Source organism: Antrostomus carolinensis, unplaced genomic scaffold (genome assembly GCF_000700745.2).
Source record: "Antrostomus carolinensis isolate BGI_N321 unplaced genomic scaffold, ASM70074v2 scaffold44984, whole genome shotgun sequence".
Classification (NCBI taxonomy): domain Eukaryota; kingdom Metazoa; phylum Chordata; class Aves; order Caprimulgiformes; family Caprimulgidae; genus Antrostomus; species Antrostomus carolinensis.
Window position 1 is genome coordinate 8,480 of NW_010310946.1, and position 10,552 is coordinate 19,031.

At 47.3% G+C, this 10,552-nt stretch overlaps 1 protein-coding gene across 2 annotated transcripts; it reads right to left on the reverse strand.

Moving 5' to 3' along the window:
* Window positions 1-307: 307 nt before the first annotated feature.
* Window positions 308-7,504, reverse strand: CLRN1 (clarin 1). 2 transcript variants are annotated; one of them, XM_010166574.1, is made up of 3 exons: window positions 7,252-7,504; window positions 1,585-1,764; window positions 308-573 (listed from the first exon to the last, which is right to left on the reverse strand). In XM_010166574.1, the coding sequence occupies exons 1-3, from the start codon at window positions 7,502-7,504 to the stop codon at window positions 308-310; spliced, it is 699 nt and encodes a 232-aa protein (XP_010164876.1). The 2 variants fall into 2 exon arrangements, with proteins under 2 accessions (XP_010164876.1, XP_028940486.1); XM_029084653.1 differs by having other exon boundaries at window positions 308-612.
* Window positions 7,505-10,552: the final 3,048 nt, after the last annotated feature.

Genomic DNA, 10,552 nt, shown 5'->3' on the forward strand with positions numbered 1-10,552 from the left:
TCGGAGCAGCTTCGTGAAACATCAGGAACAAGGAGGGTGAAACATGACTTCTTGTTATTTGCTGATAGGAAACAACACCATGAGATGTAACACAAACAACGCGTTAACGACATACATTAGCATTAAGAAGAACATGTCTATTAATTAAGAATAAAATGATGGAAAAACCAAAGGCTGTTGTGGCAGCTGTCAGCCGCCCTCACACGTGGTTATGACCAGGGAATGCAGGGTGCTGTTAGTACATCTGGTGGTTGTTGAACGTAGTGGTGATGTGAGTCTTTTCTTGAAATGTTCTTGAATTACGTAACTAATACATCAGGTCAACTGCTCCAGTGGTTCTCCCTGAATCTTTTGGTTTTGAAAAGGGGAATTCATATCCAGCAAATCGTATCAACAAGGCGTTCAGGAATTGCACCAAGGAGCAAACCAGGACGATCCAGAATGAATTTGCAAACTGTTCATTGTGAGTCTTGAATGTAAAACTTCCTTCTTTGAAATTTGCAATTTTCTCAGAAAGATGATGGATTTTCACTTCTGAAGAGAAGAGAATCATGATGAGGCAACCACAGCAACCTGAAACAGAGGGAGAGAGGCTCGTCATCTCGGCAGTCCCTGCAGCAAGACCAGCTGGTGGATGTCACAACCAAGGGCCATAGTGATGGTGGTGTTCTGGCCATCATGACTCAGCTTTAGCAGGGATTATTTTTAGAATCCAAGCCAACAGCCATTGAAATTGGTAAGTTTTTTAATTGAATTGGACTTAGTACTCATAATAATTAGCACAGCTGCTTTAGAGCCCTGATCCAGCACAGCATCTGAGCTCTTTATCGGTTTTAAGCTGCTCACTGTCCCATTGAACATAACGGAACTGTCCACACGTTTAAAGATAAATATGCACTTAACTCCTTTATTAAATTATGACTGAAATATGTAATACTTTGTAAAGTAAGGGGAAATCTTCTTGTCAGGCAAGCCAGCGACTCAGAGAAAGGGCTTTACCTTCTCTAAGTGGCAGAGGGATGGGGATGGCCCCTTAGCCCCGTGTGCTGTGGTTTTACAGCGAGTTGCTGTCAGTCTCTCCCTTTCTGCTTCCCAATTCCTTCCTTCCCCAAGAAAGTCTTTCTGGTGTAAGTGGTGATCTGGCTCACACAGCTGGAAACCTCTCATCATAGAGAATGCGAGCAGTGCATCATGGACTTTTTGATTTGTTTGGGGTTTTTTTCCCCCCTTTCTGCCCCTCTGGTGCGATTCCTGGTTCCAGCCATGTGCTGTGTGTCTGTGATGGGTCCCTTCAGCTCGTGGCCACCATCCCTTTTTCTGCCAGCTCACATAGAAGGGTTGGGGGCTGTCTGCCCCTGTACCCGTCCCACTGCCCACCCTTATGGAGGATTTCAGGATTTTATCTCTAAACTCCAGTTTAAAAAATACATGCAAAATGATCCTCCTTTCTGCCAAGCTTTGTCATGCCAGTTTCGAGTCAATGCAGCCACAGTCCTTAATACAGTCTCCTAGGCTGATAGATCGGCCGCTGCAGGTAGCCAACACGCGGGGGCATTAGCCTGGTCGGGGTGGGCTGGTACTTACATGCGATGAAGCTCCAGAGGTACAACCCGATGGGGCCGTGCAGGGTTTCATAAGGGCTGCCAAAAGCATTGAACATGAAGAAACCTGCTCCCACCAGAGCAAAGACAATCAGTACGGTACCGAAGAGAACGACACTAACATGGATACTTGCAGGGATAATTTTGAGCAGATCTGGAAAAACTGCAAACAAAGCAAACAAAACGTTATTATACATGTTAGGCAAAGTTGTTTTAGAAGTCAGGCCAGGGACTTCTTGCTGCTTTGTGGTAATTGTTTTAAATTGTGCTCTTCCAAATGCAACCACAGATGTAAATGAAGTTATTAACTAGAAATGGGCCGTGGGTTGAAGGGCTGCTCACAGTGCCTGTGTCATGGGCCTGACCTCGTGTCCCTCAGCTGGCAGCTCAGCCACTGACTCGCCTCTTGTGGAGAGGGGACAGTAAACCCAGAAACAGACTGCATTTACCCTCACGAGGTCCCAGTGAGGGACTTGAGATTGGAAATGAACTTGTACCTGCTTGGCTCATTCACTGAATGGAGGGCAAGTGATATTTATTTTCCTGCCTGGATCTTTATCAGCTCCTGGGCTTGGTTACAAGTAACGTGTGTGTCACTCTCACACCCAACCCTGCCTGGGGTGGTCAGCAACTTGTATGAAACGCCGTTCTTGGATGGGATGGTTCTGGTCAGTAGAGTTTTGTATTTATTTTATTTTCCAAAGCACAGGTGCAGAGAGGGTCAGGTGAAGATGAGATGTTCCTCACCCTGTGTCAGTATTCATGCCACATCTGCCATGTGGTCCCTGGGACAGGGTGAGGTACCTCCCCTGCCCGAGGGATGCTTCTCCTGGCTCCCTGGGACAGGGTAAGGTACCTCCCCTGCCCAAGGGGCGCTTCTCCTGGCTCCCCAGGACAGAGTGAGGTACCTCCCCTGCCTGAGGGATGCTTCTGCTGGCTCCCTGGGACGGGCTGGTTGGGCAGGGGGAGGCTGGGCAGCCCCTGGCTGGGGTGCTGGTCCCCGCTCTGTTCCAGAGCAGCAATTCCAATGCTTCAACTACAAATAGGCAGTGCTGTTTTGTCGAGTTTATACCCAGAGAATTTTGGCTAAAAGTATGTGTTTTTCTGAAAGCCTTAAGTAAGTTAAAAGGTCCACATTTATTATGAAGAGGCAGGAGATCATTAGTGGAGCCGTGGTGCTGCTGTGCTGGCAGGTTAAGTGTGTTGTGCGCTGCCTGTCGCTGGGAGACCTTCGAGGCTCTGGGATCATATGATATCTGGGGAGGTATCATGTGAAATTGCTTATTGTATGGAGACTCCCTGTGAAAATCCACCAACAGCTATTGCCAAAGAGATGTGTAGAAACCTAAAAGGATCGGAGGTTTCTTACCTCCTATCCTGTGGCACTTTTCTGTTTTTAGAAAATATAAAAAAAATGGTATTTTGATAAAAATCCTTAAATAGAGAAGGGATATATTTCTGGGCAGGCGTGACTATATATGCAAAAATTGAGGAGTACTTTGTTTTAAATATTTTTATGCAGCTTTTTAGCTACTATTTCCAATTGTGATCCTGCTTAGCTAGGGCACAAGGGGATAGTCAATCAGACTCAGTACGAGAGAATAATTTTTAATCATTCATGTTTGTTTGGCAACAACGGGTATTTTAGAAGGGATCATCAAACACACTTAACTGCTCCCGATCCACAGGGGCACGATTAAATCGAGGGTAATAACGCCTCGGCGCTGCCTCGCTGTAGCTGGAGCGTGCGGAGAGTAAAAACGCCTCACATAAATTACTCCACCTTGTAAAGTGTTTACCAGCAAACAGCTCTGCAGCTCACCACGCAGTAAACACAGAGAAGCAGGTAATGTGGCGTCAATTCAATTTATCTCCCTGATTAAATGAAAGGGAAATTAATGAAGCAAGTGTTTGCAAACCATTCTTGAAGCTGTGTTCAGTAAGTACGTTGTGGGTGGCTGGCTGGGAGCAGGGAGGGGACCCAGGGCCCACGGACCCTCGCGGGGCACAGGGCATGGGGGGCACATGCGTTACCTATTTCCTGTATTTACACACTTAAGGAGCCTGCACTGTTAGTGTGATGGACAGCACAACATCACTGTTGTACCACTCGGGCTGGCCAGCACAAAGGCTGGAGTCCCTGCCCCTGCAGAACTGCTGCAAGGAACAGGGTTTGCAACACCGCCTGGTCTGTTGGGAGGGCATGCAACCTGTGTGTTTAATAATACCATTTGGTATTGTTTATTTTAAGAAAACATTACTGCATTGTATGAGTCTTTCCCTTGGCACCTGCCTGTATAGTGGTTTATGTCATTAAAATTTTATATGTGACATATCAGGAAAAATTAGTTCCAGCAGCTGTATTGTCTTGAAAGAAAAGCATTCCTTCATCACAGTGAATGAAATGGTGTGGTAGGGATGCATGCCAGTGACCTTTAGAAAATGAACTGCTGACCCAGAAACTGATGAGAATCAGCAAGAGCAAATGAAGCAGAAGGCTTTCCCCAGCCGAACTGGGTTTGCTGGCAGAGAAAATTCATTTTACAATTAAAAGAGATACAGTGGTCAGAGGGGAGCATTTAATGGGAACAAACACAGAACTAAATCACTTAGCCCATTTTCCATGCCTTTTCTTCTCAGACAGGCTAAAGTGCACTTCAGTGGATTGAACTACGGGTGTGTATGTTGTGTACGGTTGTCCTGCTTTCCAGGATGCTCCCAGCAAGCTCCCGAGAGCACTGGCTCCAGTGGGACGAGTCTGCTGCAGCCCCTGAGAACGTGAACTGGCCTCCCTCGTTAATTGGTCTCTGCAGTGAATGCTTCTAGCAGAGGCATATTGTGCTAAATCACCCAGCCGTTTTTTTTCTAAATATAAATCCTATTGAAGTAGGTATTGCATTTGCTTTTTAATCTAAATAAAAGGTGATCTGAGAACCATTTGTAAGGAGGACATCAATGCTTCCGCCATCAGCTACCAGGGAAAGCTCACGGAGGCAGAGCCTGCCCTGCAGTTTGCCGTGGTCCGTACAACCGGGCTGGTGACATCATTCCGGCTGTGACCAGGTTGTGTTTCAGGTATGGACAGTGCCCCAGGTCCCCTCGGAGCATGTCTTTTCAGAGGGCTGTATAAGGGATGCCAGTCCATGTAAATAACACAGCGGGCAGGTTTACAATATTGTGAGTGAGACCTAGTGAGGTACCTCACTAGAAATGCTTGGCTTGTACAGAAGGAGGGTCAAAGGTAGAAGAATGCTCTAGCTGTCAAGCTTGGGCTGGGGTTTAGGTCAGTGAAGGCTCTGGGGTTGTGTCTCTGACCCCAGTGCTTCAGCCCTGGAACTGCAGGAGAGGATCTGCTGCAACTGGTGCCCGATGGGCTGGGACCAGGGTACTGGGAATCAAGGCTGCTCTCCCTGGGGAGAGATGCTGCTCCACCATGGGCACGGCGCAGCTTCACCTCTGACCCGAGGTGCCTCGGGCGTGAGATGAAATCCAACCTTGATTTCAGAGCCTGGGAAAAGGCATTAAAACACGGGCTTCAAACCTCATTTTCTCTGTCTGAAAATGAGAACAGTGATATTTACTGAGGTTGAGTGAATTACTTTGCAACGTTTTCTTCTTCATGCAGTTCCTGAAAGCCTTGGAGTTCTTTGAATATGTGCACTGGGCACTCATATTAAAAACATGAATTTTTAGTAGTGTCCTGTGCAGTAGAATTCTGCAGCTCTCTATGAACACTCAGGTTTTGGTATTTGACCGTTCCAAAGTGGGTTGCTTAGCTGAGACTAATTAAAAACTTCACCTGGTGTTATTTCTGTTCTTTGTTTACTTTTCTGTTTGTGTGCTCTGTTGAAATAACACTTATGAATGCAGGTTTGGTAAAGGTTTTGGTAGGACAGCTTGGTTACACGAGATCCTGAGCGCATGGGGAGAGAGCATATGGCCGTGGCGAGAGCGAAGTCTGTAACCCTGGAGTGCTTTTGGTTGGAAGTGCTGGGCAGCACTTGCACTGCTCCAGAGCTCACCTCTACGTAGCACTGTGAGATATTTAAAATGTGATGACTGACATTATTAAATCACCACAAACAAGCTGCACATTTGTATTCTGTCTCGTACCTGTAATATTAATTCACGCTGCCCACAAAATTTAAATTATTCTGTAACTATTGTTACAATCACACTAGCAGTATATTAAACTATTCCAGCCATGACAAGATGAAATGCCGTGATGGGAGCCCAAATGCAAGGCACGTCAATGAAATGCTCTAAAAATATTTAAGTAGCAAATAGGTGAAAAAATGACCAGAAAGCGAAGCCAGCGAGCTGTCTCGGCTGTGGCTTCTCTGGCTTCTCTGGTGTCCCAAGTCAGTCCTGCCCCATGCCCTGAGCTGATGCGGCACTGGCACCAAACTGGCCACGATCTGTCCTGGCCTGGGGAGCTCCCGCAGGGCCGGTGCGAGCCCCAGGGCTACTTGGCCGGGCTCCATCCTGTGGCCGGACAAGCGGGAATTGGGGTGCGTGTGCGGACAGGGGCTGCTGCGGGGACGGCTGTGGCCTTGGGCTGCTGCTGCATCTTGTCCTTCTTTCTCAGCTTTGCCTCACTGCTCCGGCGCTGCCATGAGCCCTGACCAAGGTCAGTCACCGAGCTGCTGCTGTAGAGCCCTCGGGGAACCCACCCGTGCCCGTGACCGGTGGTGGGATGTCTGCACACTGCGACGGCAAACAAAGCCATGGAGGAGAACTGCAGCCATATAAATACTAGTGCTGGGATTTCATTAGAGGTGGCAAATCTTAATGCTATATGAAATGAATTTGGACTACTGCTTTGGGAAATATTATGTAGTGAATAATTTGTGCTGCCTAATCTGGTAACCTTACCTCGCCTTGATGACTTGTGTGAGCAATTTACCAGCAGAATGCTTCTAAACTGCGTTTGTAACAGCTTCAGTGGCACACTGTGCATACAACAAGTGGCTGTTTGTTATCATCTGTTTAACGTGCTGATCTATACAAACTGTGTTCACTTGATCATTTTATTGATCTTATCCTTGAAGATAAATAGGTTATGAATATTACATGTAAAGCAAAACCACTGCTAACAGTCTTTGATAAAATTCTGTGTGTCAGATACCAAGTTGTACTTGCAGATGAACCGACTGCACACCAGCTAGCACCAAGCAGCTGTTTTTCCTATTGATGCAGCAGATTGCTAACTTTTTGGCTGCTTTGTTTCCTGACAGCAGCCAAACATATCTACACCCCAGCTCTTTCATGAGATATCTGCTAGTTTAGTTCATCCTTTTACCATGGAACAGAGGACATAACTGACATGTGCACAGAGGAAGATGACACAGATTAATTGAAAAAAACCCCAACCTATTCTTTTTTTAAAGTAATAGTAGAAATCTTTTGAAATTTAGATATCTGTTTAATGGCAATAGAGATTGTTGAAAATGTTGCAGTGGCTTTACTAGTATCAGAAAAGAAGTCATTTGAACCTGAAGACCAGAACACTGTAGCGGCAGCATTTGCTTCAGGATATTTCGTGATGTTAGGCTGTCTAGGAGCGAGGGGACGCTGGGGCAGCTATCTCCCGGCTCCCTCAGCCGTCAGCAGCGCGACGTTAAATAATTCAAATGCCATTGTTACTCACATGAAAACTGGAAAGGTCTCCCCCCGAGCCCGCACTGCCTCACACGCTCGCCGTGGAAAAGCCCGTACTGGATCTCGCCAATAAACTTCTCCAGCTCCTGGCCGGTGGCGTTGACGAGCAGGGCTCCTGTCTTGCAGAGTATCGTCCCCTTAACCCAGAGCTGCGTGCCGATGGCTGCCGCCGTCCCCAGCGCGCAAGCGAAGCTCAGCACCCCAGCTATGCAGAAGATAATTTTCTTCTGCTGAGCAGGCATGGTGGCAGGCAGAGTCCTCTAAGGATGCAGCTTTCAGCAAGGCAGTGACAAGGTTGTCATCAGCGCGGCGGAGAGCCGAGCTCCCCGGACAGAGCCCCAGCACCCAGCCAGCCCTGCCCGCGGCCGGAGCCCTCTCCTTTGGGAGCTTCAGCAGCGAACCTCCACGTGGCACGTCTTCCCTGAACGATGCTGTGAAGGTTTATTTCTGTACAAGTCCAGCTTGCGTTTAAGTAAGCTGGGAAACAGAGCAGTTTGTGGAGTGTTGCAGCACGTCCTCGGTGTCACTTGATAACCAGGGTTAAGGTGACAGCAGGAACCTCTGTCATTTGATGAGTGCTCTGCTCTTCCCAGCCCCCTGTCTGATTGGGCGAGCGGGGGGTTTCAGAGACAGGCTTGGCTGCCACCCCTGATCATCTGCTCTCCAAAAGGGAGGTTTTCATTTTCCCAGGTTTCCTGTAAAGCTGGCGATGCTGACCTGCTCTGCTCTCCCGGTGTCGTTCCCAGGGCCGTGGCACGGGCAAGGCACAGCACCCCTGCTGAGGCACCTGCTGGCATTTGGGCACTGCTTCTCCCTGCCCAGGTGTTCCCTGGCAGGGGCAGCGTGTCTCTTACATCCTGTCTTGTTCTGGTTGCAGCGTAGGGTGCTCAGATGGTCAGACAAACATTTCAGTTCAGGTTTCAAATGCACACAAACACATTTCTGTTCCAGAAGACGCAGTCGGCCCCAGGGCTGGGCAGCACACCAGCTCCTGGGCCTCATCCCACTGCTGCTGGGACCTGCCTCGCTGCTCCTGTGACCCAAAGTCACCGCAAGAAGTAACCTGTCCCCTGAGTGCTGACAGGCTCAGGGCCTCAGCTGGGACCAGGAGCACGGTGCCTGCATCCATCTACTGACCATCAGTGATTGCAGCAAACAAGGGCTTTGGGGTTTTGTCCTGAACAGATCCAGCTAGAAAGTGGTTTGTTAATCGGATGCACGTCTGTGGCAGGAGAACTCTTCAGGGGGTTTTGAGAGTATCATATCAGTTAGGCTGAAGGACTAAGTCTGGTTTAACTACGTAGGTTTTAAGACAGCCTTGGAATGAAAATGAAGCAGGGCTATGTACAGACAAATCTTTTTTTTTTTTAAGCTGATGCTTAACTAAAGCTGTGGTTCAGGTTGTGATCATCACACATAACCAAGAGATGGCACACTGGGGTCCAGTACCACCGAGCTAGCACCATGCACAGTGCTGCGTACACACAGGTTTGGGAAAATGCTCAGTAGCAAAGATGGTTTGGAACACTTTACTTGAGCAGAATGCATTTATTGTTCCCTGAAGAGGGACTGTAGTATTTTGGTACAACTATCACCAGCACAATAGCAGTGAAAGCAATAGACTTGAACATCTGCATATGGAAGTAACTATCTCCTAGGAAGAATTTGATGGGGAAAAAAAATAATTGCATTTATCTATTTTAGTGACTACATTTTTCAAGAGTCAGCTTTCTGATAGTCCTTTCATACAGAGCAATACTTCATGCTGTGGAAGATTCTGCAGCTTTCCAAATGAGCCAAGATGTTTCAGAATCCCCCCGAAAACCAGAGGTGTTGGTCCCGGAGCAGCCAGCAGTGAGGGGTCTCTGCCTGCAGTCGCTCTACCCTGCAGCAGGCTGGGCTGTGTCGAGGACAGCGGAGATGGGATGCGGCTGGAGATGACACTGTGCACAGACAAGCTGGAAATGAGAGTGAAGAATTGTCCTGGAGTTTGCCCTGGAGTACCTTTTTCTTGGAACGTTCGTTGTCAGCTATGGATCCTGGCTGCACTTGTTTGAAGGCAGCTCGGTGAAGAGGTGCCTCGGCAGGAGTTCAAGCCCCTTTCTGAATCGGTGGATTCTGAAGTGAGCGCTGAGGAGGCACCTGGCAGGGTTTGTTTGTGTCTGCACAGTAACACAGTGTTCCTTTCTGGACCTTAAAGTCGTGTTTCCTGGTATCTGGGGGACTGTGTTCATCAAACAAGTGTAGGAAAAGAAGCTCACACTCCCTGATGTTAAAGACTGGTGGGTTTAGAAAAGGTCTCCTTCAATGAACGTTTGACAGGTTTTTGTAACATCTGCCCTCTTCTAGAGCATGCGAAGGAAATAACGGGTTATTCTTCTTTCAATTAACTTTTTTTAGTTCCCATCCCATCTCCGCTGTCCTCAGTGAAGCTGAGGTATCTGGTGATCACAGAAAACACCTTACTGCAAATGTTGCGTGCTCCATCACAACGACTATTGCAGTGAGTGCCATTATGGGATTGTCTGACCATTCTGCATTACAAAACCACAGAAAGACTGAGGTCAGTGTGTTTCAATACATCGAGATGCGTTTTTTGACAAAGTCTCAGGAATTAAATGCGATGATACTATCTTAAAATATGCATGATATTAATCTTCCATAATCTAGGGATCACAACAGTGATGTAGTGTGCCAGTGTGATTTATGAAAAGCTCTGAAGCATTTTTATCCACTGGTGGAGTCAAGGAAAAGAGCCAACAAACACTGGCTGGTCCCTGGAGCGTGCCCTGGGATAACATACGAAGGCTGATAAAACCTATCAAGGAAGGCACCTCAGAGGTAGATTTTAAAATTGGAAGATCTCAGACTTGTGGATCCTCGCCTTTGGTGAACAACACAGCTGGATGCAGGAAAGGTAATTCAGTAAGCAGAAGAGGCAAAGATTTAAATAGAAGATGTATTAACAAATAGGAGACAGTGTAGGGCATCACTATCCTGCTTTATTGCTATCGCCTGGCTCAGCCTCAGCTTTGAAGTCATGTGTGGTTTGATTAGATAATTGCTCAGAGACAAAATAAATGTGGTATTGCCTGTTCTTGTCCATATTAAATTAGACCATAAGCTCATTTGTAGAATGCGGCTGCTAATTTTATTGAGATTTATTTGTAACTGTAAATTTGTCTAATTTTGTATTTCCAGAGCACCTCGTGTTTGTACTGTCCTGGAGATCACAGAACCCCAGACTGGTTTGGGTGGGAAGGGACCTTAAAGCTCATCCAGTCCCAACC